A 20,116-nucleotide genomic window follows, 5' to 3' on the forward strand; every position below is an offset into this window, starting at 1 on the left:
CCTGTGAAGTCTTTCCTTACATCATATTTTTTAATCCTATCTGTCAACCTTAAAAGCGGTTTTCTGGCAGCACCAGAACAATCAATAGCTTTTTTATTAAGATACCTTCTAACTGTGTTGTAATTAATACTAACGTAACCAGCCTTATTACTAAATTCTATCTTTCAGCTCACACATACAGATATCTTAGAAAGAAAAATATTGCCAAATGGTTGAATGTATTGTGCTGAATAACTCTCATTTTCAAATTATTTGACTTTTAAATTTCATTTGCGTTTAAACCTTATACTTCATCACTCCAAATTATATTTGCCCAAACTTTCTTCAACACAAGTTCATCGTTTACCTCGATTGATTAGTTTTAGAAGAGGATTTGTAACAAAAACATATAAAGCAATTTTTTTTTACTGTAACGCTTGTTTAACGTGGTCTCAGCGAACAGATTGAAAATTTGTTTTTTTTGTGTCTAGATTTAAGATGTTATCTGCTCTTTCTAATTATGCTTCTATTGTTACATGCTTCTATTGTTACATTTACTAAAAATACTCGTAAGCTTATCCAAGAACTTAACATTTTTTTATATCGTAAAATAAAATCGTCAAATGTCGTAAACCCTTCAGCGAAAATTGTATTTTGAAAAAATTTATGTTTCCTCTTTTATCTAAAAGAAAACTGTAAAAAACTGAAGCTTTCTTTAGAAAAAAATGTTCGAAATAGTCAAAAGAAGAAAAAAATACGGGCGTAACATAACCCAAAACCTGTAAATCTATCTGAGAATTTAAATGGTTTTGATATTTATGAAAGTGATATAAAATTATTTGCATAACTTTCATGAAACATTTTTGAGCTTCTTAACATTAACAAGGAATTGTAATATACTTGTGTTGTCTGGTTCTCATTAGGCCGGGTGAATAAAAATGAGCAATTGCTTTTACTCAGTAATTGATCAGCTTACGTGAATAAAAACTTCAGCAGTTTTCCTCATATTTTTATTCACGTAAAGGTAAGCAATTTACTCAGTAATTGCTTAATTTTACGTGAATAAAAACTTAAGGAAAGTTCTTGAAGTTTTTTTTTTCACGTAAAGCTGACCAATTACTGAGTAAAAGCAATTGCTCATTTTTATTCACCCGGCCTATTAACATTCATCATTATTATGAAAGTGGAACTTTTACCGTATTTAAAATTTACCGCTAAAATATAAGAAACAAACAAACTAGACAAAAATAGTTTTAGTTTTTTTTACAAAACACTAACTATGAAAGAGATCATCATTGGTAACTGAAAATGAACGGGTAACTGAAAATACACCCTCTGACTGGATAAAATTTGGAGAAAAAGTTTTAAAAGTTTTTAGCTATATTTCAAGATTCGCTTTTCTTCTAATTGCTTCTTGTATCATCATTTCTTTAGGAGTGAATCTCAATACATCATGTGAACCCGTTTGATAGTTCTTTTTTTTAATCTTTTATTGAATTACAAAGTTGAGTTTTAAAGATTAAAGTTTCGCATCTTGTTTCTTAAACTTCTTTAGCTCTTAGTAATGTTGCATTCGTTACATAGTTTCTTAGCTGCAGGTTCACTCGACAGGTTCTAAACAACGATATCTGTTAAAATATAACGGTCATCTTCACTGCCAATCAAAAGCAAAAGTAAAACATTATGTTCCCATTCAATAAAGTTTTTTTCTTCATTTTTTGAGTACATCGTTTTTGAATGGAGGTTCTCTAAATAACTTAACAATTTTTCATTTTAACTTTGCAGACGACAGGCTAAAAGAATTTGTAAAAGGAAAAATTTCCAAATTTTACCATTACCGATGCCTCGCTCGTAACAATGATATATTAAAAATAACTTAATATTATATATCAATATAATATTAAGTTATTTTTAATATATTAATATATTAATAATAACTTAATACTAATAATAACTGATATATTAATAATAACTTCATATTAACTTAATAAAAATAACGTTATTCTTAATATATCATTGGCTCGTAACAGCGCAAGGGATGTTTTTTTTTTTTTTTTGGGGGGGGGGGGGTCAAGAAAGAAATTGTGTGACTTTTATCTCGTCGCCGAAAACACTGCAATTATGTGAAAACTTTGAATTTTTATTATCTTAGCTGAAATCTTTTACTCTTAAAATCTTTTCCTTCCCATTTTTTCCTTAATTTTACCCGTATAATTTCTACATTTCCGCATTTTCATTTTTAGCATTTCCACACTCGCTTTTGCGCACCTATTCCAGATATCAACGGAAACCTTTGCGAATTTAATAACATTATTTAAAAAACCAATGAACTTGTGCAAAACACACACAGATATATATATATATATATATATATATATATATATATATATATATATATATATATATATATATATATATATATATATATATATATATATATATATATATATATATATATATATATACATGTAAGGTTGTTAAAGTTATTGTTGTATTAACAATTTTTGTATAATAATTTTTTGTAATAATATTTTCTAATTTTTATCATTTTAAATAATTCATTTATAATGTAATAATTTTACTGGTTAACCAAGCTTCATAAAATTCCGCGAAAATTCGCTGCAAATATGGGCGCCTTTAAAGTTAAATATATATATGAGCCAAAGTTATATACATTTATTTATAAATTAGGAAATTAAAGTTAAAATCAAGTAATGACCACATCTACTCCTAAGAAATGTGATATTTCTACAGGTAAAATTTAAAGTGATAGCAAAAGATAAATTTAACTTATATATCTTTGTCTAATGTATTGATGAGTAGCCCAAAAGTTTTTGTCAAATTTGGCATTGAAATAAAAGCTTATGTTGTTATTGTGCATAGAAATTTTTTCTGTAATAAAAGAGCTGTTTAAAAATGCTATAGTTGCATTTCCAATTTGTATTTAAAAATTTTTCAACTCATTTGTATAATCATTTTTGCTTGTAAAATTATTTACAAATTGTTCAATGTTAGTTACTGAATAAGGCATATTTTGTTAATGCAAGTTTAAAACAGTTTGCTATATAATATTCTTTCAAATAATCATGATAACAATTTTGAGTAGGATCTTCATATAATGGAAGAAAGGTGCAAATAAATCTTGCTGATAGTTTCAATGAAATAGCATCTAATTTAAAAAATCAAGATCAAAATGTATTTAAAGACACTGATTCAGCTCATAAGGTAAGCAATTTTAGTTTTAGTGCTAACAAATGGTTAATACATAGCACATAAGTGTGTTGTATATTTTGTATATATAGTAGGGAGCCCAAAGAAAAACATAAATTTTAAAAAAATCTAGGAAAAATTTTTTAAAAATTAATATTTAGGGGTGGCTCTCTGGCTTACAAGTTTAAAGCATTGCATGTTTTTGCATGTTTTTAACATGCAGTTTTTCAAAACATTTTTTATTTCATACTATTTTGTTAATAACTATTATAACAGTACCAAACAATAATTTTATGACCTATTGAATAGATTAAACTCTCAATGTTATTTATACAAATAATGTTAAACATTCTTAGTCTAGTACAGTATCATGTCAGTCAGCCTAAATACCAATTGTCATAAAAAGTTCATCATAACTTCTTGATAGGCTTAAATTGTTTTTGAAATTGATTAGTAATTGTAAGTATTTTATAACTATTTGTGACTGTCTTTAATGACAGTGCAAAGTGACGATTTGCTCTGCACTGTCATTGACAACAACCAAACTTTTTAATAGTTCCTACATTTGTTTGAGGGAACAAAACCTTTCAATACTTCCCACATTTGTTATGTCATCTCCTTTCCAAAAAACAGGATTAAGAGACAGCAGTGGCAGTAAGGTTCTAAGTTGTTCAGAACCTTACATACTTGTGAGCAAATGTCAGAATGTTGGAATGCAAATGCGAGCATGAATTCTACAAAGGGTCTGACAGAGCTTTTCTGAAGTTGTCTCCATCAACAATTGCCACTTGTCTCTAAATCTAAAAAAGAAGCTCAGGTCCAGTAAACGCACCAGATAGAATTAAAAATAATTACATCTAATTAACAATAGTAGCTCCAATAACTAATTTCATGATATGATGGTGACAATCAAAATAAAGAAGATTCTTGTTTAAATTTTGCTCTATCTAAGATCTGGCAAATTTTGCTCTATCTAAGATCTGGCACCAGAACCATGGCTGGTGCTTGATACTATTATATCAAGTTATAAAGCTTTAACTGATTATGTTTTGCCCTAAATTTTAGGCTCAGTTCTGATGGTCTGATGAATAACATTACATATTATCAATCCTTTCACTTTTTGAAGGTTTTAATAGTTGTCATATGTCAATATGTTGGCTACTTTGCACTAGTGACTAACCAGGGGCCCCTGCTAAATCCTTTTTAACAACCCAGGCCCAAGTTTAAAATTAATGTAAGCAAGAGGATAAAAAAATTAAAAAAATAATAAGTTTTTACTGCTTTAATTGTTTTTATATGCTTTAAAAGTAAAAGAAATTAAAATAAAAGGGAGTTCATTACCCAATAATAAAATTTTAAAAAATGATATTAAAAAAAGAGTACCATATTTGTTATAATATAACTTATACAAGTACCACACTTTTTAGAGTAGATAGATTAATAGAGAACTTGATAGAGCACCATACTTGTTATATAAAATAATTTTTAAAAGTTTACAATAACTAATATTTGAAAAATTTAAAGATTCTTGACCTCAAAAAAGTAAAGTCAAACATATGGTAAATTATTTTATTGGAGTAAAAAAAATGTTAGGGATAATAAAAAGTTTTTTTCTACCTGAAAGAAAACTATTTTTAATTTAGTTAGAAAAAAAGAACAAGAAAAAGAATGGTTCAAAACAGTAATAATGTCCCAGAAGGGATATGTGATATAGTTACAGTCTAATATGATATATCAAATGCCTACACTTATTAAAATTAAGTTAAATTCATTCATTTTTAAAGATACCATAAAACCGAAAAATTTCATTGATATTTTTATATAGTATATTTGTGTACTTTTTCAGAAGCATAGTTCTATCCAAGTAGTTTCAGAAGCAGATAGTATCAAACAAATGGAGCTCCTACGTGAACAAATTAATTCAATTCTTCATTGTGCTAACTCAGGTATAAAGTTATTACCCATTATCATTTAACTGAAATTTTGATGTTGTTGAAGCATACATGTGTGCGTTTATATGTGTGTGTGTGTGTGTGTGTGTGTGTGTGTGTGTGTGTGTGTGTGTGTGTGTGTGTGTGTGTGTGTGTGTGTGTACATAAACATATATTTTTGTATATGTGTGTTTATATATATTTACATGTACATATAAACTTTAAAAACTAAGTTGTTCCTTAGTAAAAATAGACATGAAAAAATTTAGAAATTTATTTACTAACTATTCTTGACATATCTTAACAAGTAAGGAATATAAAGATTTGTATCAAGTATGCATAATTAGTTCTGGAAGTTTTTATGCCCACTAATTTTAATTTACTTTTGTCATCTTGCTTGATTGAACCAGCAATTAGTTTGATTTCTATTAAAGTGTTAGTGTTTCCCATACTTTTGTTAACACTTTTTCTCAAAGTGCAGTGAAAACTTTTTAAAGTGAATGAATCTTAATGCCATGTAAAGAAAAGGTTTGAGGAACACGGGTGTGATAATAGCTGATCGTTATGAAACTTTATTATTACGTTTATAAAATTCTTGTCATTAAAGTTAATTGATGTAAGTTATGAGTCAAGTCATACGCTATTTTTGTAGTTGTCGTATTTACATTTTATGACTTGACTAATAACTTAGTCAAGTCGTACGCTATTTTTGTACATAATTACGCCCTCGAGAATTTTTTGTTTCTGTATAAAAGTTGTAAAAGAATTGAATAAAAAACAGTAGAAAATAAAAGTAAACAAAGTTGTTGTATTTACAAGCTATTTCGGCAGTATGGCATCCATGGCAAAAATGATTGGAAAATTTGATGGATCTGGAGATGTTGTAGTGTGGTTGAAAAAGATCAAGCTGGTGGGAGAGCTGCAAAAGTTGGGCGATCTTTCATTGATCATTCCGTTGTTTCTTGAAGGCAGTGCGTTCGCATTATATGAGCAACTTGGGGAGAGCCAAAAAACTTCCGCTAAGGATATTGAAAAAGCCCTACTAGATGCATTTGCAGTTGATGGTTTCCAAGCTTACGAGCAGTTCAGAGATCGGAGATGGAATGACGGTGAATCTGTCGATGTGTATTTGGCCAGTTTGCGTCAACTTATGAATTTGGCCGATATTGAAAGCGAAGAATTATTGCTAAGAGCGTTCATAACTGGATTGCTGGGTGAAATTTCGAAGCAGCTACGAGCACAAGTGAAAATATTTGGGATCAGTTTACAGGATGCATTGAACCATGCAAGAGTACTCATGACGGAAAAAACAAAAGAAGAGTATGTTTCAACAACTATCTCTGAGTTCCATAAAAATGTTAAGAAACCATCCGCTACTGATGTTATCTGCTACAACTGTGGCAAATCTGGACATGTTGCTCGAATCTGTTTTTCGAAGAAACAAAATGTCAGTGATGGGATAAAATGTTTCAGGTGTGGAAAATCTGGACACATTGCAAGATTTTGTTTGTTGCATCAGGGAAACTCAAATGGGGAATCGCCAGCGCCAGCTGTTTCCCTAAACAACTAACGGCGCTTCCAATATGCACTGTGCAGGTGAACACCTTTGCTGGGAAAGCACTGGTCGACACTGGATGTACCCGAACTATTATCTCAAACAACATGGCTCGGAAAGCTGGTGTTCGTATTAGAAGACATGATATAATGGTGTTGGCTGTTAATGGAGAAGTTGTGAAAACGGAGGGAGAAGCTACAGTAACATTAATCATTGAAGGAAAAAAGCTCAAAGCATTAGTAATGATTCTAAAAAGTGTTGTCAACGGTATTGATGCTATTACTGGTATAGATGTCATTAATCGCTGTGGAGGAGTGCACTTGTACAATGGAAAAATTGAATTTGGTTTTGTTTCAATTTATACAGAGAAACAAATTGTTGGTATAAATGACAAGGATTTTGATGCTTACTTTGATGGTACAAAGTGGACTGCTAAATATAAATGGAAACAAGGTCAACCACAACTAAGAAATTCTGTCGTGCAGTACAAGGTAAAACCCCAGTTGATACCTCAATTTAATAATGAGATGGACTTATGGGTGAAAAATGGCTGGTTGAAACCATGCAACAAAGAAGAAAAAAGTACAGAAGGGATTGTCCCGTTAATGGCTGTTGAGCAGGAAAATAAAGGAAAGGTACGACCTGTTCTGGACTTTCGCGAATTGAATCAGTACGTTAATTCGCATAATGCCACAAGTGATGCATGTGATGAAAAAGTTAGAAAATGGAGAACTCTTGATGACAAATTTGCAACACTCGATCTTAGATGCGCGTATATGCAAGTACACATCGATCCGAGTTTGTGGGAGCATCAGAGGGTAATCTACAAAGAAGAAAAATACTATTTTACACGTCTTGGTTTTGGGTTAAATTCTGCTCCAAAAATAATGTCTTCAATCTTAGGCAGCGTGTTGAATCTAGATGCAGATATTAGTGAAGCAACTGACCACTACATTGACGATATAATTGTTAATTTGGAAAAAACATCAGTTGAAAAGGTCGTAAATCAATTGGCGCGTTATGGATTGGTAACCAAAGAGCCAGAGCAATGTGATACTGCTCGAGTATTGGGTTTGCAACTATTTAGAAATGAAAAAAAGGAGCTTTGTTGGAAACGAGGAAACACCATTCCAAAGTCACAAGATATCAAAACTGAAAAAGTAACACGACGGAAACTTTTTTCGATATGTGGACACTTGTTAGGTCACTATCCTGTTGGAGGTTGGCTCAGAATTGCCTGCAGTTTTATAAAACGACATAGTCAAGGAGATGCTTGGGATGATCTAATCGGAGATCAAGCTCAGTCATGGTTGATTGAAATATTGCGCCGATTGGAAGTTAGCGATTCTGTGAGAGGAAAATGGAATGCTGAAGGAATTCAAAATGGAGCGACATTGTGGTGTGATGCAAGCAGCATGGCAATGGGGGTTGCTATAGAATACAATGGCGTAATAATTGAGGATGCAGCCTGGCTTCGAAGTATAAATGATGTCATGCATATTAATATTGCTGAATTAGATGCTGTGGTGCGTGGGATAAACCTAGCTGCTAAGTGGCATATAAAGAATTTGTCAGTATTCACTGATTCAGTAACAGTTCATGGATGGTTAAAAAGTATGCTGACTGAAAGTCATAGGGTTCGATCAAATGGATTATCAGAAATGCTTATTAAAAGAAGACTTTCTCTATTGCAAGACTTAATAAAAGAATATAATATAAACATCACATTGAAATGGGTTCCGTCCTCCAAAAACAAAGCTGACGTGTTGACAAGAGTTCCAAAAACTTGGATAAATGAACTTTCAAAAAAAAATACTAAAGAACTAGCTGGGGTAAGTATTGCTGAGGAAATTCGTAATTGTCACTCAAAGCATCATTTTGGCGTTAATCGGACAATGTTTACAGTGCAACGAAGACTTCCGCACGTATTAAGAAAAGAGATTGAAGAATGTGTTCGCAATTGTTGCCAATGTAATTCAATTGATCCAGCACCAGTAAAATGGGAAAATGGAGTGCTAGATGTACCAGACACATGGTATAGAATTGCTTGTGATGTGACTCACTATAAAGGGTCGCCATATTTAACAATGATTGACTGTGGACCAAGTCGGTTTGCAGTTTGGAGAGAGTTGCCGTGCGAAGATACCAAAAGTGTAGTAAATCAATTGGAATCCGTATTTAGGGAGCATGGCCCACCGCAAGAACTGTTGATGGATAATGGAGCGGTGTTTAAATCCAAAGAATTTTCAAACATATGTGAAAAATGGTGTGTAAAAAGGAAGTATAGATGCGCATATAGACCTTCAGGGAATGGGATAGTGGAGCGTAACCACCGCACAGTAAAACAAACAGCTGCGAGGGCACAAATATGTCCGTTATTAGCGGTATTTTGGTACAATGCAACACCAACGGTGGGAACAAATGAGAAATCTGCACCTGTTTCTCAGAAAAATATGTACATCTGGCGTCTACCAATTCAAGAGGAGAAAAACACTGAAACTCAGGAAAGATCACAACGAGTTATGGAAACTTATGGAATTGGAGAAAAAGTTTACGTTCGCCCTGCTGATGCAAAGTGCACTTCAGTTTGGAAAATTGGTACTGTAACTGACATACTCACAAACACAAATATTGAAATTGATGGTGTACCAAGACATGTGCGAGATGTGAGAATAGCTCCTGCCTCAAATGTTTCAAACGCTTCAAGAGAAACTATTATCAGTGAAAAGATCGACAGCGATGAAAGTGATTTTGAAGATTTAGACATTTTTGCTGCACAAGAGGAAGAAACCGAAGAAACAGTTGTTGACGATGAGGAGGAAGCTGGTGGCAGAGAAATCGTCGAAAATTTATTACCAGCGATCAGACGATCAACCAGAGAAAGGACAAAGCCGACATATTTAAATGACTATGTTACTTAAGAACTTTAGTTCTTGGGGTGATGTGATAATAGCTGATCGTTATGAAACTTTATTATTACGTTTATAAAATTCTTGTCATTAAAGTTAATTGATGTAAGTTATGAGTCAAGTCATACGCTATTTTTGTAGTTGTCGTATTTACATTTTATGACTTGACTAATAACTTAGTCAAGTCGTACGCTATTTTTGTACATAATTACGCCCTCGAGAATTTTTTGTTTCTGTATAAAAGTTGTAAAAGAATTGAATAAAAAACAGTAGAAAATAAAAGTAAACAAAGTTGTTGTATTTACAATGGGTTCCACAATCAGAGATTTACTTAGTAAAAGCAAGTAAATCTCATCATTTTACAAAGGTAGTTGGTACTCTGTGTTTTTCCTATACCTGCTTACAATTTGGGAACACCATGTAGTTAATCAATTCAAGAAACCTAAGAAATGCACGACAACAAAAGTAGTTTACATGGCATTTTATTAAATACACTATGGATCCACAGGGAGCTAAAATGAGAGCTAAAAATTGCCTAGTAAGATGCTTTAGAGTTTAAACTTAAAAGTTTAAATAATTTAAATTTAAGAGCTGGATATTTAATTTTAATTAAATTTAAGAGCTGGATATTTAATTTTAATTAAATTTAAGAGCTGGATATTTAATTTTAATTAAATTTAAGAGCTGGATATTTAATTTTAATTAAATTTAAGAGCTGGATGTGAAGCTTGATTTTGTATTTAACATTAATAAATATATTTATATATAATCATACAAAATTTTAAAAATAAATTAACTTTGCTTCTAAAAAGAAAAAATCTTTTTTTTTTAGAATTCTTGAAAGAAGATCTAGATGTTTCAAGTATATCAAGCATTGATACAATTACATTGTTAAAGGCACCAACTCTTGCCAAAGTTGAACTTCCAGTAAATAATTTTTTTTTTTTAAACTCTTTTCTTTGATCATAAACTAATTTACTAAAATGTAAGATAAAAACATCAAACGTCTAATCCTTCTAATTGAAAACACATCCAATCAAATTGGAATATAATTTATAAATCTCTTTGTTCTTATTGTACACTTAGATTAAGAGACAACACAGAACAAAAACTTTTTTTTTTCCATAAATGTTCAGTTACTATTTTTTAATGAATTAGTCTTGATTACTCAAATTTCATCAAAGGCCTGAAATATTTGAATTTCTTGGTAAATCTTCTTTTAGATGCTCTTCATGACCTGTTTATTTTTCTTAACTTTTTCAGTTATGAAGTGATGAAGTGTTTTTCTCATTTTTTATAAATTTTTTTACTCCAGTGCTATACTTGTTTTTCTGAAAAAGATAACAAACTTTCTACTTTGAGCTGGTGAAGCTGTGTGTTTTCTCAGGTTTACTTTAAGCTATACTTCAAATCCAATTTTAAATTATTTAATTTTCAATAAAACTGTTAATTTAGTTGGATGAACATGGTCTTTTAATGTCATCATTGAATAGCTATGCTCTTGCGAAAACACCAGAGCAAATTACACAAGCTTATGTTGATACTTCATTGGTTGCAGAGAATACCATTCTTAAAGAAAGTAATCGGCGAGAAAGGGCAAGAAGAAAGGTGTATTTATATTTTCTGGTGTATTTATATTTTCTGGTGTATTTATATTTTCTTTTTGTTCTTAAATGATTTTCCCTAACATTTGTCCTATTTTTTGAATTTTTTAAATTTTAGTATCAAGAAGAACAAATCAATGAACTGCAAGCCAAAGTATAGTTTTTCAATATAATAATAATAGTTTTAGTGTTCTGTAATTTTTTGATATGTTGACACTAATAAGAAATATTTATTTGAATGAAATGAAAGACCAAGTTGAATAAAATAACATAACTTTTAGTCGCTATTATATTGAAATTGTGTTGTATTTAAAAACATTTAAAGTTATAAAATTTAATAAACTTGACAATTTCTAAAGACCTTCACAAAAGAAATTTTAGCATTAGCACTAAAATAGTTTTTGCATTTTTTTAAAGGTATTTTTGGTATGGGATTGTAAGCAAATAGTTTAAGATATTGACTCAACCCAGAGTACTGCATTTCAGATTTTATGTACGCCTTATCAGCTAGTGTAAAACAATACTTTTGTTAACAAAATGTCATGGTCGCTAAATATTATACAGTTTACAGAACAAGCTTTTCTATAAGGTCATTATAAACTAAATAGTATTTTAAAAACAGTAAAAAAAATAACAATAACAATTACAATAAACTTGATGACTTATAAAATCTGCTTATATAGAATTTCCAAAGTTGAGTAAATTGAAAACTTAGGGTTTAGTCAACTATTACCTTAATATATAATAAAGTTTTGTTTTCCTGAACAATAATACAATCATGTAAAATATTTCTTCATAATTTTTTTACTTTTTCCACAAGCAAACTAAATTTCTGATATCCATTTCACATGTTAAATTTAATGTGTTGAGGTCAAGGAAACTCTTCTGTGTGTCTGCAATGTGTTTTTTTTTTTTCTTTTTTTTTATAACTTTCATGATTAGACTTTATATTAATATTATTGATTTGTTAAAGAAATAAGCACTTTTCAAACTCATACAAGATTTTTTGTTACCTCTAAACGATACCAGTAAAAAAATTGTTTTAAAAAATGTGTTGTTTTTAAGTAGAATTAGAGCTATCAAAATATATTTATAACTTGGACTAAAAATTGAAAAAGTAAAATATGGAGTACCAAATGGCAAGACTTATTATTCATAAATGTAAAATATGCAGTATTTTAGTTTATACTCACAATCTTCAAATCCTTTTAATTCAATTCCAAATACTTTTCTTTTGATTTAAAGTCATAGTGCAAGAAGCAATTCTTTAAGATAGATAAGTTATAGTTAAAGGGTACTGAACTCTGTATGCAATCAACAAATGAAATTTGATTTAAAAAATTTTAAAAAAATTAAACAACAACAAAAAATAGGCAATTGCAATCTGCTTAAGGTTTGAAAATGTTAAGTAACTTTTTCCTTCTTTTAAATAATATTAGTTAAAGAAACTGTTGGAACAACTGTCAAGAAAAATCCAGCATTTAAAAATGCCCTACATTCTTTAAAATTTTTTTTTTGCATGTTTGCTGTAAAAATGTTTTAATCTTTTTATTTTTATCTAATTTTTTTATTTTTATTTATTATTATTTTTTTTTTTAGCTTCTTGAATGTCAAGAACAGTTAGCTGTTGCTCTTTCAACTGAGCGAAAGAAGTCAATTATGATTGAACAGTTGGACAAGGTGTAAAAAATTTCTTGTAAAAAATCTCATTATGTTTTCATATATTTATAAGATTAAATTTAAAATGTCATCAAAACTAGAGGCATGAAGAAGGTTAATCTAGAGGCATGAAGAGATTATGCTTACTCTTATGCTAAAGCATATAAAGTAATGGTCAGGTAGCTAAAGCTACCTGACCATTGTTCTATATGCTTTAGCATTACTCTATATGCTTTAGAATTGGAAGAATTTCAAGTGCCTTAAGACAATATTTGACAGAAATCTTACAAAATTGACCAGGCAAGCTGTTTGAAAATTATTTTCAAAGATGAATATCACTCTAGTAATAAACATCACTTCTGTTTTAACCTAAGGATATTGAATTGTGTTAATAGCATAGCTTTATACCTAAAAATGAATTCATTTTGTCAACAATAACCCACTAAGTGTACCTGAATGTTACCCAGTTAAAAAGTGGATGACTGATGACAAAAAATCCTGATCAACTTTGCAATAAAACTGTGCCTTAAGAAAATAGGCATGCTTGCATATTCTTGAGTTAGAAAAATCAGAGAAAATCTTGTTTTTGAAAAAGATTGAGAATAAAAAGACTCAATAGAAATAAAGACTCTGTTTAAATCTCACTTTTATTTGTGATAAAAAGGCGAAAAATGCTGCGTGTAGCAGAGAGTTAAAAAAACACTAAAAAAAACATAAAAATGAAAATACTTTTTTGAAAAATGACATATTTTTCATTTATAAGTTACAATTCATTTGTTTTGGCACTAGCCTAACATTTTTATGATTAACACAAGCAAGCATCAATAATAAGTAACTTTTATTATAGAACCTTGCAAGTGTTGTAAATGGATGGAAGAAGCAGCAAGAAGAGAGATTAGATGCAATATTTAGATTAACACGTGAGAGGGAGATACTTATATTATCACAGCAAAAGCAAGATCAGGTATCATTATATTTTGTTTATTAATCTATGGAAGATGATTATAAGAAAAAGTTCTAAAGATAGAATTCTTGTAACATCCTATATTAAGCATAATTATAGCTTGTTATACATTTACTATATATATATATATATATATATATATATATATATATATATATATATATATATATATATATATATATATATATATATATATATATATATATATATATATATACATACATATATATATATATATATATATATATATATACATACATATATATATATATATATATATATATATATATATATATATATATATATAATTTGTATAAAAAAAGTATGATGATAGCAGCTTGATCTTTTTTTTAAAGATGTTAAAAAGATTTGAAAAAGATCTAGCAGAAGCTCTTCAAGCATACTCAAAGGAACAAGATAAGATAAAAGAACTTAATATTCATCACAAGAACCAGGTTTGTAACTTTTTAGAAACGCTTTAAAATACTTAACTTTATTTTTATCAAGGTTCAGCAACAACAATAACAACAAAAATAAGTAAAGAAATATCATTTTTTTTTAGAAATATCCTGGTCTCAGTTTTTTACAAATCTGAGATGATATTTGATTTTGAGCATTTCAAAATAAAATGAAACATGGGGCATTGTATAAGATAAACTAGTTTGGACAACTATCCTGGGCAAAAAACAAATTATTTTTAAAATGAAACTAGTGTTTTTGTAATTTTTTTAATGAAATAATCATTACAGTTAGGTAGTTTAGAATAATCACTGTAGATACTTTAGACGTGGTTTTGCTATGTTACTTAAAACTGTTTGTGTCCTGGTATTTTTAGGGCAAATACATATTCTACAAAGCTTGAAAATTAACCAAAATGCCAGTAATGATTAGTTAAACAGCCAGTTATTTATCCGGAATTTTGTTGAACATTTCATATGAGCAATTCAAATGAAGATCAAGTTTTCTGTTGTAATAAAAATAAATATGTTGTAATAAAATATAAGAATAGTAACAAAGTTCAAACAATATGTTTAGCTTGGTTATGTGGACTTGATTCACAGACAAAGTTTTCTGATGTTATTACTGGAGGCAGATGTTAGCCTATGCTTAACTAACTAGAAAGTTGTTTTGACTTTATGACAAATCTTGCATTGTGCTAAGTAAACAAACTTGTAGGCTAAATAAAAGTATAAATTTTTAGTAAATAACCAGCACACTTTTTTGTTACTTGATGTTATGTTTTAGCCCTGTGTCTTAGTCTTTCTTACATTCTGCTCAGATGAGGAGTGCAATCAAACAAAATTTTTGTCTTTTGTATTTTACACAAGAATAAGTATACCAATAAAAGCTAATGTTATAGCAGAAATAGTAAGATATAGTAGAGAAATAGTAAATAGTTATAGCTATAGCTAGAAATAGAAATAGCAGAAATGTTAGATTATGTGTGAATGACAGAAAATTGTTGCAGCTTTTAATTGTTTATGTGATAAAGGTAATAATTTTTGTAAATTTCTGTTGTGCTCCCTACATAAAGAAGGAAATTTTTTTAAAACTTATTGTTTTGAGCATCATGCAATATACATTTTCTTGAGTTTGATTTCAATCAAAAACCTTTTATTCATTAAAAACTTTTTTTGCTTATAACCTTTTCATCCTTAAAGTATGTGATAAAATAAAAATAAAAAAATAGCAAAACAAAATAATTAAAAATTCGCATTTAGAAATAAATTTTCTTTTTTTTTTGCTTCACTTAAACAAAGTTTATGTTAATTCAAACATTTAAGCAAATGTTTGAATTAACATAAACTTTAAAAGAGTATGCAAAAGCATGCATGTGTACATGCTACTCCCAGACATGAAATATATGTAAAAAATGCAATTTCTTGATTAGTCTAACATAATTTTTCTGCATAAAATATTTAATTTTTACCTAATATCTTAAATATTAAAGGCTTTGTTGTTTTTTCTAGGTTGATTTTCTAGAAAAAGAAAAGCTTATCATGTGTAAACAAATCTCTGATTTGCAAGCATCAAATTTCCTGCTAAAAGAAGAAAATGAGAAAAATGTAGAAGTTCTTCTAGAGTTAAAAAATAATCAACAAGTTCATAGAATGGTTTGTATATGATGTGATCTTTTATACTAAATGACATACTGATAAACTTTACAGTTCTCTTTAAAACTTTTAAATTGGCTTACTATAGGAAAGAGATCGACTTGAAAAGTCAAATAATCACCTAAATGAACAAATTAAGTTAATTTCACAGAGTTATGAAGAACAACTTGAATTAGTACAAGTCAGTTGCTTTTTTTTTTTCTATAATTACTTTAAGTTTTTTTGTTAAACTACGTGTATTTTATTTCAATCCTTTAGCATGTTTTGATATTGTTTCAAAAAGCAGCACATAATCATTACTTTTGGTCAAGTCTGATTTTATTTGCATATTCTTATGATAATAGTAATAAAAGTAGTTGTAATTTTAACAGTCATAACAATAATGTTGGTGTAAGTAATCAATAAAAATGGTGTAATAAGAATAATAAATGATAAATTGTTTAAATGCTTACTTAACATTTTTGTATAGAAAGCAGTTGATGAAGCTCAAAATGAATCACAGGTATTTTTACTTTTTTCTTCTTTTTCTAAAAATTTTAAGTTTAAAAAGATTAAGAAATTCTACTTTTTTTAAAAGGACTTACTTAAAAAGTATATTGCTTCATCTCATTCCATGCAAAAGTTGTTGATAGAGAAAGAATCACTGACTAAAGAAAAGGTAATCTTTGCTTCAAATTTCCACTAAGGTTAATCAGAGATATGAAATAGGAAGGATTATGAGGTTGAAAAAGAAAATATTCCTAAAACCAATTGATGCATATTATTCTATAACTATAGTAATCTATTGTCTAAGCCTGAAATTATATTTATAATGAATATAGTTTCAGGCTATACTAGCTATAAATATATTTGCATTGAGTGCAGTCATATTTATTAAGATTAGTACTATTAGAAGACATATTATTTTTAGGATGGATTGAATGTAGAGCTCAACTTGCTTCAAGCCAAGTTTGAAGCCTTAAAAACCAAGCAAGACTCAGAAATCAAAACCAAGCTTGAGGAGGAGGTTATATTTTTTCAATTTGTTCTATTTCTAAATTTAAAATGACTTATTTTGGCTTGTCTTAACACATGGATGTAAATAGTTTTACCAAAATGATTTGATTTTATCTTTTGGTAAAATTATTTCCATCCATGTATTAAGAAAATCAGTATTTTTTATTAGTTTTTGAATAATTTAATTAGTTGTAATATATTGAAAAGTATCAACACTGAATAAATTTAGTTTAATCAGAAGATTTACGAGATTCAGAAACAGATAATGTCAACAGAGAGTGATCTACGCAACTCTGAAAAAAAACGGGTGAATATAGTAAAGTTTCTGTTAAAACAAACTTTTGTATTTTTGTTTTTGCAAAGCTACATTTTTTATTTTCAAATCAATTTTTTTTTTTCAAAGCTATATTTTTTCAAATGAGTACATTTAAATTTTTTTTTTCTTGTTTCTGGTACTTTATCTTGTTGTTTTTCAGTTCAATGAGTTGACTACAAAGCATAAAGAGGAAGTCTTTAAATTAAACTCAACTTATAAGAAGGTTTTTAAGTAATATGTTTTTCAATAAAGTCCACTTCATTTTTCATAGCTTTAACAATATATCATTGCTACTTAACATTAAAATTAAAGTGCAATGTTTTCTTTTGTTTTAGGAAATACAACTGGCAAAGGATGCTATTGCAAGAATTCAATTACAGTATGAAGATAGGTTAGAATTGTTTTTGTAAATTTACTAAAATCATACAAAAATATTGTAAAGAGTATTACTTTAAAATATTGGATAAATTGTATTTATTAATATTGGAAGATATTGATTTTGCATCGTTCAGACTTCGAGATTCAGAAATGCAATTGGCAGAGCTAACAAGTTTAAACCATTCTTATAAATCTCAAATGTAAGAAATATTTTCCTTTCTTGAAAAAGTCAATAAAAATTTAAACATCTTTTGCTTAAATGTTAAACATGGCTATGAAATGGATTAAGAAGTTTAATGTGTCTCTCTAAAGGTTCTTTTGTGTTTAACAGTAAAGATTTGCACTCGTGTTTGAATGCTGTGAAGAAGCATACAGCGTCAATCTTACCTATAGATGACGAACAGGTGACAATTTTGAATTTTTGTTAAGGGAGTATTTGATTTAAAAAAAAAAAAAATTCTGTTTGAGAGTTGATATTTCTTCTTAATTTGTAGTTGCTGTCTGATAATAAATTTTTGGAGTATTCTGATCAACTTTCTTCCACATTACGTAGTGATGCCCAACTTCACTCGCCTCATAAAAAAATTATTTATGAGCATGTAAATGCTACAGGAAATAAAAACTGCCATGAGTTTACTACCCCAAATAATGGTATTCAAGATAACTTCCAAAATCAAAATTTAATTAACACTGCTAATTTGCGGAATCAAAAAACAGAACATATTCATGTTGCAGGCTCAAATGCAAATGAAAGATATCAAACTCCTTGTTCTGCCAAAAACGATAATCATTTATCGATCTCAGATAAGAAATTTGACGAGACAGCAAAACATGAAAACAAGTCACTGCAAAAGTTTTCCGTGAGAGAAGGCTTTCAATCAGTTGATCGACAAAATTTACACGAAGTGGTGCTAGATATTCATCCGTCACGTGACGTTTTCAACCAGTTACAGAGTTTTAATGAAAACATTAATTCAAATCAGAATGGTCAACTTTTATCAGTTTTGCATGAAGATTTACGGTCTATAAAAAACGAAGAAGATATAGAAAGACAGGCACAGCTCACTCATTTTATTCAAAAAGTAAGTTTATTTAGATTTTACTTAAATAAATCTATTTTTTGTTGTGATTTCATATGTTCAATTTAATTTACTTACAGCGATGATCTCTTGCCTTAGCTTCTGCAAAGGTCACCAAGTCACATTCTCGGAAAAAAAGAACAAGAAAATACAGGTTCCATGTTTACTTATTTTTCCTTGTTCTGATTATAATTTAGTCTCGTTGTGACTATATTTAAGATTCTTGCAGCATTTTGAAAAGCTTGTTTCCCTATTCTCTTTCTCTGGTAGTAGAATGATAGAAAACGAAGATCAGATTAGACTAGGTCAAGGTTTCAACTGTCACTGTTTAGTCTTTATGCATAGTACCCAAATAACCTCACCTATATTTAGATCAATTTGCTGGTCAAAATCGTGTTTTGCGAAACCATGTTATTGGACCTTTTTTTCTTACTTTTACGAGTTTTATGAATTTAAATTTATTTTCTTGTTATTTAAGTTTTTTTTAAATTTCTTACTTTTAAAGAAAAATTGTCAAGTATAATTTCTAATCAAGTCGACCATTTAATGAAAGAAACACCTAAACAGCCAAAGCACCCAAGTAGTTTGTCCCTTGAAAACGCATCCATTTATCACGAAAAAGGTGGCAAAAGAGATGAAACCGCTTTTGATACTAAGAAAGTTCAAGAATTCTTAAATACATTAAATACATCCAATGAAAAGTTTGATCAAAATACTCTAATCAAAGTACTTGCTCAAGACTCGAGGTTTTTTTTTTATTCTTTATAAATGACCATTTTGTAAGTCGTTTTATATGCTCTTTGTCAGTAATGAATATCGCTCCATAATATTTTTGAAACCAATCTCTTTTCTTTAGAAATTCAACAACAAAAGTAAATCAAAGTAATAAAAAAATGCCAAAGTCCAACAAAAACAAGGTTTTTTTGTTTATTTATTTGCAATTCAAAGACGGCCAATACTTACACAAATTTTGACTAGGTTTCATATAAATGTTATTGTTTATAGGACACATCAAAGAAATCTAAATTTAAATTGAAAGAATCTGATGATACAGGGCATTTTAAAAAAGATGACAAAAGATCCAAAAGTGCTATTTGGAAATAGATGGAATTGATTTTCCAAAGAAGTTAAATCTGCTTTCTGCTGTATGACCTTCCTTGTAAAAGTTCAAATGGATACCATTTTTAATGCTGGATTGGTTAACCCTTCGGTCAACCTAATAACTTAACAAATTGAATTATTTAAACTTGTTTTTAAAAATGTTTTTATTATTTTTAACACTCGGCAATTTTATCGCAATTATGTAAGTTTACTAGAACTACGTTAAATTTACCTCCTCCAAACCCCCTCCCTCCATTTTTGCAAATGCATGTGTTTCTGATTCCTTTCACGAAGACCCCTTTCTGATATTTATTTTACCAA

At 29.0% G+C, this 20,116-nt stretch overlaps 2 protein-coding genes across 15 annotated transcripts in view; both read left to right on the forward strand.

Annotated features, from left to right (window-relative positions):
* LOC145191085 (phenylalanine--tRNA ligase beta subunit-like) overlaps nucleotides 1-20,116 on the forward strand; it is a 144,361-nt gene that overhangs the window by 77,347 nt on the left and 46,898 nt on the right. The gene's annotated exons all lie outside the window — the stretch shown is intronic.
* Nucleotides 2,563-19,954, forward strand: LOC145191082 (uncharacterized). 14 transcript variants are annotated; one of them, XR_016444963.1, is made up of 24 exons: nucleotides 2,563-2,733; nucleotides 3,086-3,204; nucleotides 5,036-5,135; nucleotides 10,417-10,511; nucleotides 11,040-11,192; nucleotides 11,307-11,342; nucleotides 12,788-12,868; nucleotides 13,695-13,811; nucleotides 14,168-14,266; nucleotides 15,782-15,925; nucleotides 16,014-16,106; nucleotides 16,395-16,427; nucleotides 16,548-16,583; nucleotides 16,836-16,931; nucleotides 17,151-17,228; nucleotides 17,398-17,468; nucleotides 17,573-17,628; nucleotides 17,750-17,815; nucleotides 17,947-18,019; nucleotides 18,110-18,697; nucleotides 18,775-18,848; nucleotides 19,200-19,440; nucleotides 19,551-19,611; nucleotides 19,700-19,954. XR_016444963.1 is itself a non-coding variant. In XM_090066685.1 (24 exons), exons 1-24 carry the CDS (start codon nucleotides 2,694-2,696, stop codon nucleotides 19,796-19,798), a joined length of 2,667 nt encoding a protein of 888 aa, XP_089922811.1. In that variant the 5' UTR covers nucleotides 2,565-2,693; the 3' UTR covers nucleotides 19,799-19,954. The 14 variants fall into 14 exon arrangements, 6 of the variants coding, with proteins under 6 accessions (XP_089922816.1, XP_089922811.1, XP_089922812.1 ...); XR_016444961.1 differs by having other exon boundaries at nucleotides 2,564-2,733; nucleotides 16,503-16,583; XR_016444960.1 differs by having other exon boundaries at nucleotides 2,564-2,733; nucleotides 16,503-16,583; nucleotides 18,794-18,848.

The sequence above is a fragment of the Hydra viridissima genome, unplaced genomic scaffold, assembly GCF_058129835.1.
Source record: "Hydra viridissima isolate aposymbiotic clone 2 unplaced genomic scaffold, HvirCarnegie_v1 scaffold_11, whole genome shotgun sequence".
NCBI classification, from domain to species: domain Eukaryota; kingdom Metazoa; phylum Cnidaria; class Hydrozoa; order Anthoathecata; family Hydridae; genus Hydra; species Hydra viridissima.